At 64.9% G+C, this 14752-nt stretch overlaps 5 protein-coding genes across 8 annotated transcripts; 3 read left to right on the forward strand and 2 right to left on the reverse strand.

The window, feature by feature from the left end:
- The first annotated feature begins 962 nt into the window (after positions 1-962).
- LOC121151733 (BICD family-like cargo adapter 2) lies at positions 963-5688 on the forward strand. The gene is made up of 9 exons (XM_040973481.1): positions 963-1244; positions 2840-3055; positions 3191-3307; positions 3392-3538; positions 4098-4295; positions 4388-4537; positions 4865-4995; positions 5086-5206; positions 5287-5688. The coding sequence occupies exons 1-9, from the start codon at positions 963-965 to the stop codon at positions 5434-5436; spliced, it is 1512 nt and encodes a 503-aa protein (XP_040829415.1). The 3' UTR covers positions 5437-5688.
- Positions 5689-5690: 2 nt separating this feature from the next.
- Positions 5691-8713, reverse strand: LOC121151734 (THO complex subunit 6 homolog). 3 transcript variants are annotated; one of them, XM_040973483.1, is made up of 13 exons: positions 8441-8707; positions 7646-7710; positions 7497-7561; positions 7288-7391; positions 7161-7198; positions 7021-7069; positions 6868-6939; positions 6689-6791; positions 6521-6570; positions 6367-6429; positions 6162-6272; positions 5948-6082; positions 5691-5869 (listed from the first exon to the last, which is right to left on the reverse strand). In XM_040973483.1, exons 1-13 carry the CDS (start codon positions 8477-8479, stop codon positions 5789-5791), a joined length of 975 nt encoding a protein of 324 aa, XP_040829417.1. In that variant the 5' UTR covers positions 8480-8707; the 3' UTR covers positions 5691-5788. The 3 variants fall into 3 exon arrangements, with proteins under 3 accessions (XP_040829417.1, XP_040829416.1, XP_040829419.1); XM_040973482.1 differs by having other exon boundaries at positions 7646-7761; XM_040973485.1 differs by lacking the exon at positions 5948-6082 and having other exon boundaries at positions 7646-7761; positions 8441-8713.
- A 6-nt stretch (positions 8714-8719) lies between these two features.
- LOC121151735 (host cell factor C1 regulator 1-like) lies at positions 8720-9831 on the forward strand. Of its 2 annotated transcripts, none has more exons than XM_040973486.1 (3): positions 8720-8969; positions 9225-9380; positions 9521-9831. In XM_040973486.1, the coding sequence occupies exons 1-3, from the start codon at positions 8875-8877 to the stop codon at positions 9654-9656; spliced, it is 387 nt and encodes a 128-aa protein (XP_040829420.1). In that variant the 5' UTR covers positions 8720-8874; the 3' UTR covers positions 9657-9831. The 2 variants fall into 2 exon arrangements, with proteins under 2 accessions (XP_040829420.1, XP_040829421.1); XM_040973487.1 differs by having other exon boundaries at positions 9252-9380.
- A 422-nt stretch (positions 9832-10253) lies between these two features.
- Positions 10254-11818, reverse strand: LOC121151891 (tumor necrosis factor receptor superfamily member 12A-like). The gene is made up of 4 exons (XM_040973744.1): positions 11716-11818; positions 10925-11029; positions 10695-10829; positions 10254-10609 (listed from the first exon to the last, which is right to left on the reverse strand). Exons 1-4 carry the CDS (start codon positions 11816-11818, stop codon positions 10551-10553), a joined length of 402 nt encoding a protein of 133 aa, XP_040829678.1. The 3' UTR covers positions 10254-10550.
- Positions 11819-13876: 2058 nt separating this feature from the next.
- Positions 13877-14542, forward strand: LOC121152055 (claudin-6). Its single transcript, XM_040973974.1, has one exon. It carries the CDS (start codon positions 13877-13879, stop codon positions 14540-14542), a length of 666 nt encoding a protein of 221 aa, XP_040829908.1.
- The last annotated feature ends 210 nt before the right edge of the window (positions 14543-14752 follow it).

The raw sequence follows: 14752 nt of genomic DNA on the forward strand, positions 1-14752 counted from the left end.
CAGGTAGGGGCGGTGTCTGGAGCTTCGGACGTCTCGGACTGCGTGGAGTCGGGGAACACGGACCCCCGCGGGGAGGAACTCAGCGGAGCGCAGAGGGAGGGAAGAGAGTCTTTAGGACGGAGCGGGGGCCCTCAGGGCCAAGTCGAGGAGACCCTCGGGGGCTGGACTCCTGCGTCTTGAGGGTAGGGCTGTGCTGGCAGGCACTTGGCGGAGGTGCACGGAGGAAGGCTGGGAGGGGTGCAGGGGGTCGTGGGGACCCTTGCAAGGGCTGAGCCAGAGAGCTGGTGAATAGAGCCCGTGCTCCGAAGCCCCCCTGCCCACCCACTCCAGGTTGGGTTGGGGGCGGGCCCAGGAGAGCGTGGGATTCCCATCCCCAGGGCGGGCCGGGAGGTAAACAATCTATGCGCTGACCGGCACAACCTGTTACCTCGCCCCGGCCTGGGCCTGGAGCCAGAACCTTGGAAATTGGGGACATCCTGGGAAAAACTGGGGGCAGGGGTGGGAATCCGGTACTGGGGAGCACTCTGGGAAGAGTGGGAGGGTGGAGTTCAGACACCCGGGAGGGAAAAGGGCAGGGAGGGGCTGGGGACCCATAGTGAAGATCCTGGAACCTGCACTGCTGGGGCAGGGAGGAGGCTGGATGTCTGGGGGCGAGGGGATGGGGCCCCATGGCTGCATGGAAGAGAAGGGGCTGCCCTTGGCCCTGAATGCTCTGTCCCCACAGCCGGGTACCTGGGGCAAACACTACCTGGACAGAGGGAAGAGGGGGGCAGGGACAGGTGTCCTGCAGCTCCCTGACTCAGTTTACCCTGAGGACATTAACGGAGCCGTGCCAAAATATAGATCATTAGTCCTCGGTGGCCCAGGGAAGACCTGGCCATGGGCCTGGGTGGGCTAGGTGTTGGCCAGTCCTGCAGGGGGAAAGCCTGTGGACACCTGTCTCCACAGATGCTGCAGGGGCCATGAGCTCCCCAGATGGGCCGAGCTTCCCTTCAGGACTGCTGTCGGGGGGCGCCTCCCCCAGTGGGGATGAGGGCTTCTTCCCCTTTGTGCTGGAGCGGAGGGACTCGTTCCTGGGAGGTGGCCCGGTGACCCAGGAGCCAGGGGACCTGGCCCTGCAGCTGCAGCAGAAGGAGAAGGACTTGCTGCTGGCCGCCGAGCTGGGAAAGATGCTCCTGGAACGAAATGAGGAGCTGCGGCGGCAGCTGGAGACGCTGAGCACACAGCACGCGGAGCGGGAGGAAGTGAGCGGAGAAGGCCGGGCAAGGGAGGGCACTGGTATAGGGTAGCTTAACCCGAGTCGGGCCTGGGCTAAGGGCTTCCTGCACAGCATGGATGTAGGTTCATCCTTACTCTGCTGTGTCAGCCCCCATGGCTATGGGGCTCCCCATCTGGACCCCAACACATCCCCCTGCTTCTGTGTCACTGCCCCTGCTGCCTCTGGGAGCCGCTGCCTGGAAGCTTCTCTCCCAGGCTACCTGCTGGGCAGGTTCTGCTCTGCAGCCTCACTGCCTGCTTTCCCACACCCAGGGAACACGGTCTCCCTTATGCCGGCACACCCCATGGGTTGTACTAAAGTGGAGAACTCACACCTGAGCAGCCTCCAGATCTGTGTCCCCCATGCTGTTCCTGCTCTTGTCTCCTGGAGAGCCCTGTCAGGGGCACCATGGCTTCCCGATGCTGCCCACCACGTCATGTCCACCCTCACTCCCCACAGCCCTGGTGCCCCCTCAGAATCAAGGGGAAGCTGCTTGCTGCCCCAGCCCACCCAAGCCTGTTCTGACAGGGTCCTCGTACCTGCTGGCTCCCTCCTTCTGGTTGCTTCTTCTTGCCCTGCAGGGATCAATTCCGACATGGCTTCCTCCCTGGAGCCCCCTCCTGCACCCCGATCCTCACTCTGGATCATATCCTGGGATTTCTGAGCTCCCCTCTCTGGCTCGCTCCCCAGCTGCCTGCAGTGGTCAGGAGCTCAGGCCTCAGCTCCCACTGATGCTCCAGTCACGGCCTGCGGCCTTCCAGGGCCTACACCGATGGGAAATTAGAATCCAAATAGGAATTGAGAGTCAAGCTCGGGCACTGTGGTGTGGGCCCTGTGGTGTGGTGTAGTTCAGGTTACACGCTCTTCCCTGGGTGCCCAGTGTCCTGGGCTGTGTGGCCGTGAGCAAGCCCCTTAGTCCATCTGTGGCTTCCCCACCTGCAGGCTGAGAGTGGGCAGATGAAACGCTTTCACAGGCGTGCCTGCTGGTGACCGGGACAGCTGAGGTCACACCCGCCTGCACCCAGGCCCTCCTTGCCTTGAGGGCCTGGAGAGTGGAGCCAGAGGACATCCCTGTACCCCCTAGACCCAGCCTGAGCCTCCCCAAGCTGGGCATCTGGGTGTGCCAAGCGCGTCGCTTCCGCTGGTCAGACAGGTTTTGGGGAGGGCAGCAGAGGCATTGGGCCGGGGTGGGGCTGCCTGGGTTAATTAGAGAGAGCTGTCTGGGAGGAGCAGGGAGAGAGGGTCCAGTGTAGTCTGGGTCACAGCTGCTGTGGGAGGCCATGGGCCGGGGCATCAATTCTACCAGACTCAGACGCCAAAAACGGCGTCTGCGACCCCGGGTCCAGAAGTGCAGGCGGCAGCCGGAGGTGAGTGGGCCTGGGCAAGGGCCCCTGCTCCCGACCCCATGCGGGGTCACCCCCTCACTACTGGCTCCAAACCTTTCTTCTGCTGCCTCTGTCTGGGCCTCACCCCCGCCCCATCTCTGTGGTTTGCATGTCTGTCTTGCCACTCCCCGCCCTTGGTCCATCTGCTCCAGCCCCTCTTCCTCTCTGCATAGCTGACCCTCGTCTGCTCCCACAGCGGCTCCAGCAGGAGAATCATGAGCTCCGCCGGGGTCTGGCCGCCCGGGGAGCCGAGTGGGAGGCCAGAGCCATGGAGCTGGAGGGGGACGTGGAGGCCTTGAGGGCCCAGCTGGGAGAGCAGCGCTCAGAGCAGCAGGACAGCGGGCGTGAGCGGGCACGCGCTCTGAGCGAACTCAGTGAGCAGAACCTCCGGCTCAGCCAGCAGCTGGCCCAGGTGGGACAAGAGAGCTGGGGTCCGGTGCTGGGGCAGGGGAGAAGGACCATAGAGGGCTGGCTACACTGAACTTGCCATAAAGGCTGGTGACCAGTTGAGGACCCTAGTGCTGCCACTTCCCACCCCTGACACCAGGCCTCCCGGACGGAGCAGGAGCTGCAGAGAGAACTGGACAGCCTTCGAGGGCAGTGCCAGTCGCAGGCGCTGTCCGGGGCAGAGCTGAGGACTCAGCTCGAGAGCCTGCAGGGGGAGGTGAGTTCCTGCTGGGACGGCTGGGCTGGGGTGCTCCTGGGCTGGCCAGGAGCCCACACCTGCAGCCCTGTGGCCTCGTCCCAGAACCAGATGCTGCAGAGCCGCAGGCAGGACCTTGAGGCCCAGATCCGGGGCCTGCGGGAGGAGGTGGAAAAAGGCCAGGGCCGGCTGCAGACCACCCACGAGGAGCTGCTACTTCTGCGCAGAGAGAGGCAGGAGCACAGCCTGGAGGTGAGCAGGTCTGGGGAAGCTGAGGCTGGACTGCATCATGCCCACCCAGGCAGGGGCACTGGCCCTAGGGCAGGTGTGGAGGGGAACGCCCCATCTGTCAGCTGGGAGGTCAGGGATGGAGCTCAGGCCAGAAGTGACCTGGCCTAGGCCACATCGAGGCTGTGCCCATGGAGAAAAGGGAATTAGAGAAGAGGCATGGTTTGATTCTTGAGATTTTTCTGAAGGTGAGACCCTGGGCTCTTTTCCTGGTGTCCGTTATTGTTGTGGGGAGCCCAGCCTCAGTCCCCCATCTGTGAGATGGGTTGCTAATGGCATCTACACACACTTCCCAGGGCAGAGGCAGGATCAGCAGGTGCCGGGTGTCAGAGGCAGGCCAGCAGGGGACAGGGCTGGGCCCTGCCTCGCTCGATGACCTGAGGGGGTGGGTCTGGGAGCGGTGACGCCCAGCCGCACCCTGCTTTATGGGCGAGGAAATTGATGTGGGTTAAGGGGAAGTGCATGGCCAGCAACCTGCACAGGATGGTCCCCTGCAGACGCCTGTGCGCACGCCCCCCTGCAGCTGGAGCGTGCGCGCTCCGAGGCCGGTGAGGCGCTGAGTGCCTTGCGCAGGCTGCAGCGGCACGTCTCCGAGCTGGAGGAAGAATCGCGCCTGCAGGATGCCAACGTGTCGGGCGCCTCGCTGCAGTTGGAATTAGCCCATAGCCTCGAGGGCTACCAGGCCCAGGCCCCGCACGCCAAGGAGAACGGAGACCCCCGGGTGAGCTTGGGGTGCACGGGAGGGGCACAGCCTGAGGCCCCCTCTTTGCCCCCCTTGCCCACCATACGACCATCCACTTCTTTGGTGCACAGACCAACGAGTGCCCGGAGACCCCAGAGGCATCCAGCCCACAGCCCCCAACCCAGGAGGGGAGCCTGGAGCCTCCCAAGAAGCGAGCAGCCTGCAGCCCAGCCGAGACACTGGAGGAGAAAGAGGCGGAGGTGGCCCGGCTGCAGGATGAGGTGGGCAAGTGGGTGGAGCTGGAAGCAGAGACCCTCGGGCTGTCATTCTTCTGACAGCGAAATCCAGGATTGCCCTTCACCTCTACAAACTTGCGGTCAGCCTTCAGCATGCCAACCTCTTCCGGGAAGCCCTCCTAGATGCCTCTCCAGTTCCACTTTCTATCTCTCCCAACATAAGCTCCCCACACATACCCCTCCCCACGACCTGGCCAGGGGTGCTGCGGGTGGTGATGTATACCACGTCTCTTGAGTCCCCTGCTGTGGAGGACCCGGGGCTGGCAGGCACAGGGCTCACCTGCTTCGCGGCCCCCTTCTTCTGCCCCGCAGCTCACCCTGCAGCAGGGAGAGCTGCAGTCCCTGCGAGAGGAGCTGCAGCGGCAGAAGGAGTTGCGGGCACAGGACGACCCCGGTGAGGCCCTGCGCAGCGCCCTCTCGGATCGCGAGGAGGCCGTGAACAAGTGAGCCTCAACCTTCCCGTCCAGAAATGGCCCGCTCCGTGCGTGCTCCCACCCCGAGGCCGCTGACCTCCGGCGCCCTCCCACCCCCAGGACCCTGGAGCTGTCCCTGGAGCTGAGCCGCGTCTCGCTCGAGCGGGACTCCCTGTCCCGGGAGTTGCTGCGCACCATCCGCCAGAAGGTGGCGCTCACGCAGGAGCTGGAGGCGTGGCAGGTGAGGGCGGGGCCTGGCCGGCGGGGCGGAGCCTGGCGGGGCGGGGCCCGCGCGCTGACCCGCCCCCTGCGCCCACGCAGGACGACATGCAGGTAGTGATTGGGCAGCAGCTGCGCTCGCAGCGCCAGAAGGAGCTGAATGCGGCCGCGCAGGCGCAGTCTCCGCGCCGGGCCGCACCGCGCTTCTCGCTGCGGGACGGCTTCCTGGGCAACCTCTTCCGCAGGACTTGACGGCCCGAGAGCCCAGGTGGCTTCCCAGGAGCGTCGGTGCCCTCCTCGCCCCCGGCTGGGAGGGGCTCCTGGCCTTTGGGCACTGGGTGGGTGGCGGAGCGCGTGCGGTGGGGCCGGCTGCTTTTCGCGTCTGTGCAGGCCGACCTTTAAGCAGGAGGTCCCTGCCCTGGCATGCCTTTGCGCGGGACTGCATATTTATGTATCAAAATCCGACAGAGTAATATATAAATCACAACACAGACCTAGCTTACATTCTTGTGAAAAAAAATCTGAAACTTTATTGTAAAAAAACAAAAAAAAAAAACCAACAAACTCTTAGCCCCTGGGAGCGGCATGCAGATGCCTCTGGCGGTCAGAAGGACAGGGAGAAGGCGCGGTAGCCCAGGTTGGTGAAGACATCCACCCGGCAACTGTTGCCAGCCGCCGTCAGAACCTGGTGGGAGAGGGGCGTGAGTCACCTGAGCATGCCTGGGCCTCCTCTGGGCCCAGCCCAGCACGCTGGAGGACCCACCTTGCACTCAGGGGCTGCCGGCTGCTGGTTCAGGCTGAGGCTGAGCAGTCCCGGGGAAGAGCCGGGCACCTGGGCCTTGAGCTCCCCGCTGAGCTGCCACTGGTTCACACAACGGCCCTGGCCGGCGGACAGAATCTAGGGGCACAGGGAGACGGCTCAGGATGGGAGAGGAGGGGCTGGTGAGGGTGGCAGCAGGGAGATGCAGGGGCCTCACCAGGTCCTGGTAGAAGGCGACATGCTTCTGGGGCGCCCGTATGGGAAAGATGGTGGTGGGCGTGGAGGACCGGAGGTGCCAGAGGGTAAGGGCTGGGCCTCCTCCACAGACCTGAGCAGAAGAGTGGAACCCCAAATGCTGTGAGCCACAGTGTTCACTGGCACGGCCTCGAACGGCTGCCCTGCCCTGCATTTGCCCCGCTCACCATCCAGTCTGAGTCCGTTGCGAGGCATCCGATCCAACGCCCATTATGGGGCCTCGCACACTCCTGCGAGGGAAGGGGGGACCAGGGACTGTCTGCAGTGGGTGCGGGGGTGCGGGGAGTAGGGCAGAGGGAAGGGGTGTGCCAGAGCTCTCACCTCGTGCTTGTACACCTCGACCGTCTGCACCTCCTTGGCTGTGCGGAGGTCTGCGGGGAAAGGGCCGCAAGCCATGTGCTCACCTCCCGGGCCTGCTCACACCCCTGTCTGCAGCTCCCACCTTCACCTCCCGGGCCTGCTCACACCCGTCTGCAGCTCCCACCTTACCCCAAAGCCGCACAGACCCGTCCTCGCTGCCTGACAGCACCTCGGGGCTCCGCTCCCGCAGCGCCAGACAGTGGATGTAGTCTGTGTGGCCCCGCAGGGCCCGCTGTCGGAGAGGGCTCGGGTCAGGAAGAGACCTCAGGTGGCCCCAGCCCCAACCCTGAGCCCAGGCCTGTGCTCACTGTGAAGGTCCCAGTCTCAAGGTCCATGGTGTGCAGCTGGCAGTCTCCCCCAGCCAGGATGAGGGAGTTCTCCTGTGGAGGAAAGGGATGTGTGTGACTACCCATGGGGCAAGGAGCGGGGCAGGGCAGGGGCCCGGGAGAACAGTCACAGACCTTGGGGACCAGCAGCAGGGCGTTGATCTCAGGCACTTCCAAGCTAGTCCTGGGGGAGCAAGGCCGGAGTGTCAGCATTAGGGAGCGGGCCTTGCTCCCAGTCAGCGCCGTCCCCCTCCACCCCTGGGCCCCTGACTCACCTGTATGGGGGCTGACGCCGCCACAGCTCCTTGCAGCCCTTTCAGGGTGAGCAGAGACACTGGGTGACCCTCAGGCCACCTCGGGGGCAGTGCACTCCGGCCCCTCCCCAAGTCCCCAACCCCTCACCTTCTTGAGGATCTCGGCCCAAAGCCAGGCCTTCACCTCCCCGTCTCCGGCGCTGAGCAGCTGACGGTCAGTGGAGACCATACTGTAGACAGGCCCATCATGCGCTACATGCAGGGCAATGAAGAACCTGAGTGAGCCCAACCCACTACCCCACCCCCATGCCTCCTGCCACCAGGGTCCCCTCAGCCGGGCCCTGCGGGCAGACCCACCTTGGAAGGTCACCACGGGCTTCTTACTTTCCTCCTTGGCTTCTGAGCTCAGAGCAGCAGACAGGCTAGGAGGGGGCAGGGAGGGGGCTCAGGAGTCAGTGCCTGGGGGTTGCTCGGGGTGGGAGTGTTGAGGAGAAGGCCCGGGGTACCTGAAGACAGCTATCTGCCCGTAATTGTTGCCGGCAGCCAGGAACTTCCCACACGGGGAGATGCTCTGGGAGAAGATGGTCATGTGCAGCCGCTGCAGGGCCTGGAACACCTCCATCTACGGCGAGACCGGTCCCCGGCCCGCAAGGCTCAGCCACTGCCCCCCCCCCCCTTTTAGACTTATTTTTATTTGGCAGAATTATAGAGAGGGGAGGAGAGACTCATCTTGCAGCCCTGGTCACTTTTCAGGGCTGGGCCAGGCCACGGCCAGGAACCTGGACCTCCCCTGGGTCTCTCCCACGCCAGTACATGGGCCCAAGCACCTGGGCCATCCTCTGCTGCCCTCAGGTGGTTAGCAGCGCGCTGGATCGGAGTGGAGGAGCCCAACAGGGATGCGCAAGCTTAGCCAGCGAGGCCACAACTCTGGACCTTCAGTCTTCTTTAAGGTCACTTCCCAGGCCATCCCGGGGCGACTCCATGAAGGGGTGAGGAATGGATACCAGGACAAGCACCAGCCCTTCCTGCCACAAGGCGCTCACAGGAGGCCGTGTCACGAAAACCAGAGCTGCCACAGGGAAACGCTTAAACAGCAGATATTATCCCAAGAAGTGGACACAGGTCTGAGCTGACAGGTAGGCCCAATGAGGTTCTCCTGGGTTCCTCTGCCAGTCCCACCCTCTCCGTGAAAATCCGAGTCCCACACACAGCCACGCCAACGGCCCACGGCACGATCCCACGCCGGCCTGGACACGGACTACAAAACCCCAGAAGGCACCGCGCAACCACGTCCGCCTCACCTGACCCAAAGGCACGGCGAGCGGCACGGAGCGCTCCATGTCGGAAACTACAAGTCCCAGAGTGCTGCGCGTGACGCAGCCGCCCGATTCCGGACGTGCCCGCGAGCTGCTCCCCTCCGCGCTGCCGCACCGCCTCAGTCCCCCGGGTCGGGCCGGCAGGAACGCGGTCACCGCGCACCCCCGGAACGGAGAACTCCGCGAAGACCCCCGACGCTGAGCAGTGGCGCCCGCAGGAGCCCACCTACGCCGGGCCCCTCCCCCAGCCCGGCGACTAGAGCCGCCCTCCGGCCGCGCGGTGCCTCGCCTTACACGCCTGCGCAGAAGCTCCTGCGCGGCGCGCTCCTAGAGCCACACCCCTTGCCTGGGCCACGCCCCCAGAGGCCCGCCCCTCGCCGCCGGATCCCACCCCTCTGCCCGCAAGCCCCCGCACCCTCATGATCCTGCAGCCGCCCCTGGAGCGAGGCCCCCGAGGTCGGGCCCTGCGCGACCCCCGGGCCACCTTGGGGACCGGTCGCGGCCTGGATGCCAGGTGAGCTGTGGTGGCGCTCGGGTGGGCCCCTGCCAGGGCTGGTATGCGGACGTCGTGGAGAGGGGCACCTCCGAGGCAGACTGCCGGATGACCCGGCCTATGACGGCGGCTGGACAGTCATGACCGGACCGAGGTGGGGGGGGCGGGAGCCTGGCCAGCGCTGCAGGCGCAGCTCCTCAGGAAGGGGCCCAGAGGGTGGGTGCCCCGGGCCCCCTCTCCGTCAGCAAGGAGCAGCACCCGGGCGCGCTCCGGCAGGGCCTGCTTGTCTCCCTGTCTCCCCAGGGAACCTTTGCGCAAGCACTTCCTGTCGGAGGAGAACATGGCCACCCACTTCTCCCGACTCAGCCTGCACAACGACCACCCCTACTGCAGCCCCCCTGTGGCTCTGCCCCCCGCCTTGCCTCCTGTCAGGTGGGTCCTCAGGCCACGCCAGGCCCAGCCTGCAGCGGTCTGCGTCCTGTGGCTCCCTGCACAGTGCTCCTGGGAGCTTGGCCCGGCAAGGCCAGCAGCCTGAGCCAGCACCAGGCCCTCATTGTCTTCTCTCATTCCAGGAGCCCCAGCTCTGAAGTGCTTCTCTGGCGCTACCCTGGGAACCTCATCCCTGAGGCTCTGCGGCTGCTGAGGCTGGGGGACCCTCCTGCGCCCTCCTCCCCTGCCGCTCCCACTGGGGACGGGAGAGAGCCCTGAGCGTGTGGATCCCAGGGACCAGCAGCCACCAGCACCAAAGGACCAGGTGCCCAGGCATCCACCTGCTGACCCGAGGACTGAAGATGCTGAGCCCCAGGGTGCCCTGGGATGGGAGGGCCGGGAGCGCGGGGAGGGAGGCGGTGGTTCCCCAAGACCTGGATAATAAAGACTGTTGAACAAACTGGCTTTCATCTGGAACCTGGGCCTCTGGGGAGGCTGGGCCGGCCGGGCCTGGAGGCGGGGCTTTCTCTCAAGGTCTTCCCTGGAAAACCTTCGTGCCGCAGGCCCCGGCATTGAGAATGCGTGAGTCAGGGCCCCGCCTCCGCCCCCGCGGCGCTGACTCACTCCCTCACTCCCTCCTGCAGCTCGGGGCGGCAGGCTGCGACCGGGCACTCTCCAAGCCATTTAAAGTTAAGATTCTTTTATTAATAAATCCTCCCTCCCCCGCAAGCCTTCTCCCCAAAATAAATATTTCCTCCCCCTTTGCGGGTTGGGGAGGTCTGTGTTTTAGGGACAGCCCCCCTAGAGGGCCAGCCCCCTAGTGTTAAGAGTGGGTTCCCCACCACCAAACTGGGACCCTGGTGCAGAATCTCAGTACTTGGGGGGAGGGTCAGTCTGGCCCCCAGGAATCAGTGGGCGTGGTGGGGGGGAACCCTCGTGCAAATACTGCAGTTTCCTAGTCAGTGTCAGCTGTTTCTGTGCGGGTCCTGGAGCCAGAGACGGACCCTCGGACCCCTGGGAAAGCTCTGAACCCTGGCAGGCTGAAGTGATCCACGCGCCTCGCCGGTGCCCCACTCCCAGAGCTGGAGGAGCCTGTGTGAGTGGCAGGGGATGGTTCGAGAAGGAACGAATGAATGAATGGGTGTGGCCCTGCTGGCAGCAGACGGCCCTCGGTCACTGGATCAGAGCCACCACGGCGGGACAGCCCTCTCCACCGGTCTCCTCTATGGGGGCTGCAAGAGAAGAAGAGGGTCGCGTGCTGAGCAGGGGGGCGGCAAGCAGATGCCAACCCAGGGTCCGGGACAGGGGCTTACTTACTAGTAAACTTCTCTTTCCTGCGGCACCTTCTCCAGACCAGGAAGGCAGAAACCAGCCCCAGCACGAGAACCAGGCTCAGGACGCCCCCCAGGATGGGCCAGAGCAGCCGCCAGGTGGAGGGAGGTGCCGCTGCGCCTGCAGGCAGGACCCAAGTCAGAGGTCGGCCTCTCCCCACTCCCGTCAGATCCCACTCCCACTCGAGAGGTCCTTTCGCCCCGTCCCGCACTCACAGCCCAGGCAGAAGTCACTGTGCGGTCGCGCCGGGCACGACGCGCAGTCCATGCACTTGTCCAGGTCCGTGCTCCAAGCGCTGCCGTGAGAGCAGGGGGCGGTGCCTGGGGAGGGGGCGGTGGGTCAGAACTGGGGGTGGGGCGCGGCTATTCTGGGGGCTGAGGTCAGGGTCAGTCAGTAACGTGAGTCACCGGCGCCCTCCCCCCACATTCCTCACAGGTGACCGCACGGCCTGACCGGGGATTAGGCTCCCCCACCCTGGCCGCCCAGGAGCGCTGGAGGGGAGGCATTAGGACCTCATAACCCCCCGCCTGGCTGCGAGCGGGTGACTCACTCCTGGGCACCGGGCCCGACCCCGGCCCCTCCCCCCGCATAGCTGGGCACTTAAGTCACCGGATGGAAGGGGGCACCCCACATGGTATAGAGGGCACAGGCCCCCATGTCTCCCGACATACTCCCCTAACTCTTCGGTGACCTGCTGGACAGTCCCCGAGTTGACCAGTCAGGGCGCGTTCTCTTACCACATCACACTTCGCCTTCAAACTCACTTTCTCTCTCCACTTGTAGTCCGGACTTTGGGGACAGACACCGCCCCCCCCAACAACTGCACAGGCGGAGAAACCCAGCCCGAATATACACGAGGATGAACTTGAGAGAGGGATAGGGTCTCCCGAAGCAGGGGCTGCGCCTCCTGAAGACCACCGGGCCCCAGACCCCAGTATCCGTCAGGTCCCCCCACTTCCGCCCAGTCCCCGGGGCAGTCCTTCTGCTGCCGCTGATCCCCGCGTACCTGGCGCCCTCTCCCCGGATGCGGCACGTAGGAGCGCCAGCCCGAGCCCGAGCACGAGGAGCTGCAGCCAGGAGCGCCAGGAGCGCCACGAGCGCCTAGCCATGGTGCGCGTCCCGCGGCAGCCGCCGACTGCGCCCGCCGGCCGCCGGCGGGGACCCAGGGCCCGCCCGCCCCCGCCTTCCGGGGCGGGTCCGCGCTCCGCCCGCCCCGGTGTGCCCCGGGACGCTCCGCCCCGCCGGCCCGCCGCTCCCAGACTTGGCAAGGCAACGCAGGCTCTGCCCACAGCTCCGCGTGTTCGAGTCCGAGGGCTGTGGATCGGGGTTGACAGGCAGGGAAGACCCGAAGCAGGTGCGCCGCTGCTGTCTGGACTCCGGAAACATAACAATAACAACATAAAACCCCACTGGGGGGGGCCCTGGCGCGGTAGCCTAGTGGCTAAAGTCCTCGCCTTGCGAGGATCCCAAGTGGGCGCCGGCCGCTCTACTTCCCATCCAGCTCCCTGGGAAGGTAGTGGAGGACGGCCCAAAGCCTTGGGACCCTGCACGCACGTGGGAGACCCATAGGAGACGCCTGGCTTCAGATTTGCTCGGCTCTGGCCGTTGTGGCCGCTTGGGGAGTGAGCCAGCGGACGGAACATCTTTCTTTCTCTCTGTAGATTTGACTTTCCAATAAAAATAAATACATCTTTAAAAAGAAAATAAATACACGCAGTTCTTGGTTGGTGCGTTAGACACGTGCTGTCTCCATTCTGCAGAGTGGGAACAGGAACCTCGGAGGGCGAGGGGCGCTCCCGAGTCCCAGCGCGAGGAAACGCTGGGGCCGAGACCCCATCCCCGTTTGTCTTAGCACACCGCGCCCTCCCCTCGGCTGCGCATCCCCACGGCAGCCTGCCTGAGTCCGCGACCACGCGCACCCCGGCGGGCGCAGCCACCAGCCCACCGAGCGCCCCCCTCTGTCCGGGCTGGAATTCCAGTACTCGCTGCAGTCGGGGTCAGGGTCTCTTGCCCCTCCCCAGGAGAGGTGGTCCCGTGACGTCACACCTCTTTAAGACCCCCGCCTGCGCCCGCATCCCCACACTCGGCCTAGGAATTTCGCCGGTTCCAGTTGCAGGTGAGCTTAAGAGAAGCCTGAGGCTGCGCGCAAGGGTGGGGGCGGCGCGGGTCGGGGTTCCTGCGCAGGATCTGGGCTGTGCGTCCGGCGGCGGCCACCGGGGCCGACCGAGTCCCGGGGCCGGGGGTACTGCGCCTAAAGCCGCGGCATCGGGGTCCCGCGGCGGCTCCCGAGGAGGTTAAGCGCCCCTCCCCCTCCTTAGAGACAAAGGCACCGAAACTCCGGACACCCCTCCCCCACCTGCCTCGCCTTTCTAGGGCGGGGCGCCCTTCCCCCTCACCTGCTGGATCCGACCCTGCTGGCCGCGCCGCCATTAAGGCCCTCCACAGGTGCGCGGCCTGGTTCCCTAGGTGGGCGGCCCAGCCGTCGGGTGGGACTAAGCCTGCCGAGGGTGGAAAGAGAAGGGGGCTAGGGTATGCGCTCACTCAGAGGAGGAAACCCGGTCCCCATCCCCCGAAGTCGTGAGCTTAGCCCCTGGGAAAGTGAATGAAGATTTGGCTTGCACCCTCCCTCGACGGTCCGCGGCACTGGCGAGTGGAGGGGTGGGGATGTTGGAGGATCAGGTGCGCTGTGAACCAGAAAAATTTTAAATAATAGGGAGCCTGGGCTGCACCCCTGAAAGTACTAACTGCCTTCTTAGTAGGCTCACAGGCCAGGGTGGTGCAGCAGTAACCTCCTGGGAGGACCCTGGCCTGGCATTTGGGGCCCTACCTGTATGGCATGCCCTACGACCCCTAGAAGCGGAGGGCTAGCCTTGGAGAAGGGAGCGCTCCTCCAGGGACCTGCCGCGCCAGGGCCGGGCCAGGCCTGGCTGCAGCACCTGCTGAGTGGAGCCGAACTACTTGGCTGAACTACTGCAGGGCTACAGGCTGGTTATATAGTACACCTGCTGGGACTGATGTTGCCCGCCCTTCAGCCCCATGCTGACCTGTTCAGCCCCATGCTGACCTGTTCTGCAGGCCGTTGGCGTCCCGGGTGGTACCCACTGCCACTGCCTCTTGAACATCCCTCTGCTTCTCTGCCCATGCAGTGCCACACTGTCACCCGCGCCATGGCTTCCGCTGCCCTGCAGATCCTGGGGATCGTCTTGACGCTGCTGGGCTGGGTGAATGCCCTGGTATCCTGCGCCCTGCCACTGTGGAAGGTGACCGCCTTCATCGGCAACAGCATCGTGGTGGCCCAGGTGGTGTGGGAGGGGCTGTGGATGTCCTGCGTGGTGCAGAGCACGGGCCAGATGCAGTGCAAGGTGTACGACTCGTTGCTGGCGCTGCCCCAGGACCTGCAGGCTGCCCGTGCCCTCTGTGTCGTTGCCCTGCTGCTGGCCCTGCTTGGCCTGCTGGTCTACCTCGCTGGGGCCAAGTGCACCACCTGCGTGGAGGACAAGGATTCCAAGGCCCGCCTGGTGCTCACGTCTGGGATCGTCTTCATTCTTTCTGGGGTTCTGATCTTAATCCCGGTCTGCTGGACAGCCCACGCCATCATCCAGGACTTCTACAACCCGCTGGTGGCCGAAGCCCAAAAACGAGAGCTGGGGCCTTCCCTCTACGTGGGCTGGGCAGCGGCTGCCCTGTTCATGCTGGGCGGGGGGCTCCTTTGCTGCACCTGTCCCTCTGGTGGGTCCCGGAGCTCCAGCCATTACATGGCCCATTACTCAGCATCTGTGCCCAACACCACGCCCCGGGGCCCTTCCGAATACCCCACCAAGAATTATGTCTGAGGGGTGGGGGGCCAGAGCCCTGAGAGCTGCAGCTGGTGTCTCATTCTGGGATTGGATCTTCTGTATGTTTTGCTCTTTTGGGGGGCACCCCAAGGAGATGGCTCAGGCTCCCATCTGGGCTCTACCTGTGTTTCTTTCTCACCTCTGCATTTTTTTCCTGCCTTGCAAGCCACCCTGCTACTGTGGAAGTGAAGGCCACTGCTGATGTGC

The sequence above is a fragment of the Ochotona curzoniae genome, unplaced genomic scaffold (assembly GCF_017591425.1).
Source record: "Ochotona curzoniae isolate NIBS_2020 unplaced genomic scaffold, NIBS_Ocur_1.0 contig_2321, whole genome shotgun sequence".
NCBI lineage: Eukaryota > Metazoa > Chordata > Mammalia > Lagomorpha > Ochotonidae > Ochotona > Ochotona curzoniae.

Coding starts and splice junctions, on each gene's coding strand:
- LOC121151733 (XM_040973481.1), top strand. CDS start 963: ATGAGCTCCCCAGATGGGCCGAGCTTCCCTTCAGGACTGCTGTCGGGG. Junction 4,538..4,864: donor TGGCCCGGCTGCAGGATGAG/GTGGGCAAGTGG, acceptor TCTGCCCCGCAG/CTCACCCTGCAGCAGGGAGA. Junction 4,996..5,085: donor CGCGAGGAGGCCGTGAACAA/GTGAGCCTCAAC, acceptor TCCCACCCCCAG/GACCCTGGAGCTGTCCCTGG.
- LOC121151734 (XM_040973482.1), bottom strand. CDS start 8,479: ATGGAGCGCTCCGTGCCGCTCGCCGTGCCTTTGGGTCAG. Junction 7,562..7,645: donor GGGCAGATAGCTGTCTTCAG/GTACCCCGGGCC, acceptor GCCCCCTCCTAG/CCTGTCTGCTGCTCTGAGCT. Junction 6,571..6,688: donor CGGGTCTGTGCGGCTTTGGG/GTAAGGTGGGAG, acceptor CTTTCCCCGCAG/ACCTCCGCACAGCCAAGGAG.
- LOC121151735 (XM_040973486.1), top strand. CDS start 8,875: ATGATCCTGCAGCCGCCCCTGGAGCGAGGCCCCCGAGGTCGGGCCCTG. Junction 8,970..9,224: donor GGTCGCGGCCTGGATGCCAG/GTGAGCTGTGGT, acceptor GCGCTCCGGCAG/GGCCTGCTTGTCTCCCTGTC. Junction 9,381..9,520: donor CCCGCCTTGCCTCCTGTCAG/GTGGGTCCTCAG, acceptor CTCTCATTCCAG/GAGCCCCAGCTCTGAAGTGC.
- LOC121151891 (XM_040973744.1), bottom strand. CDS start 11,818: ATGGCTAGGCGCTCGTGGCGCTCCTGGCGCTCCTGGCTGCAGCTCCTC. Junction 10,830..10,924: donor CAGTGACTTCTGCCTGGGCT/GTGAGTGCGGGA, acceptor TCCTGCCTGCAG/GCGCAGCGGCACCTCCCTCC. Junction 10,610..10,694: donor CAGGAAAGAGAAGTTTACTA/GTAAGTAAGCCC, acceptor CTTCTCTTGCAG/CCCCCATAGAGGAGACCGGT.
- LOC121152055 (XM_040973974.1), top strand. CDS start 13,877: ATGGCTTCCGCTGCCCTGCAGATCCTGGGGATCGTCTTGACGCTGCTG.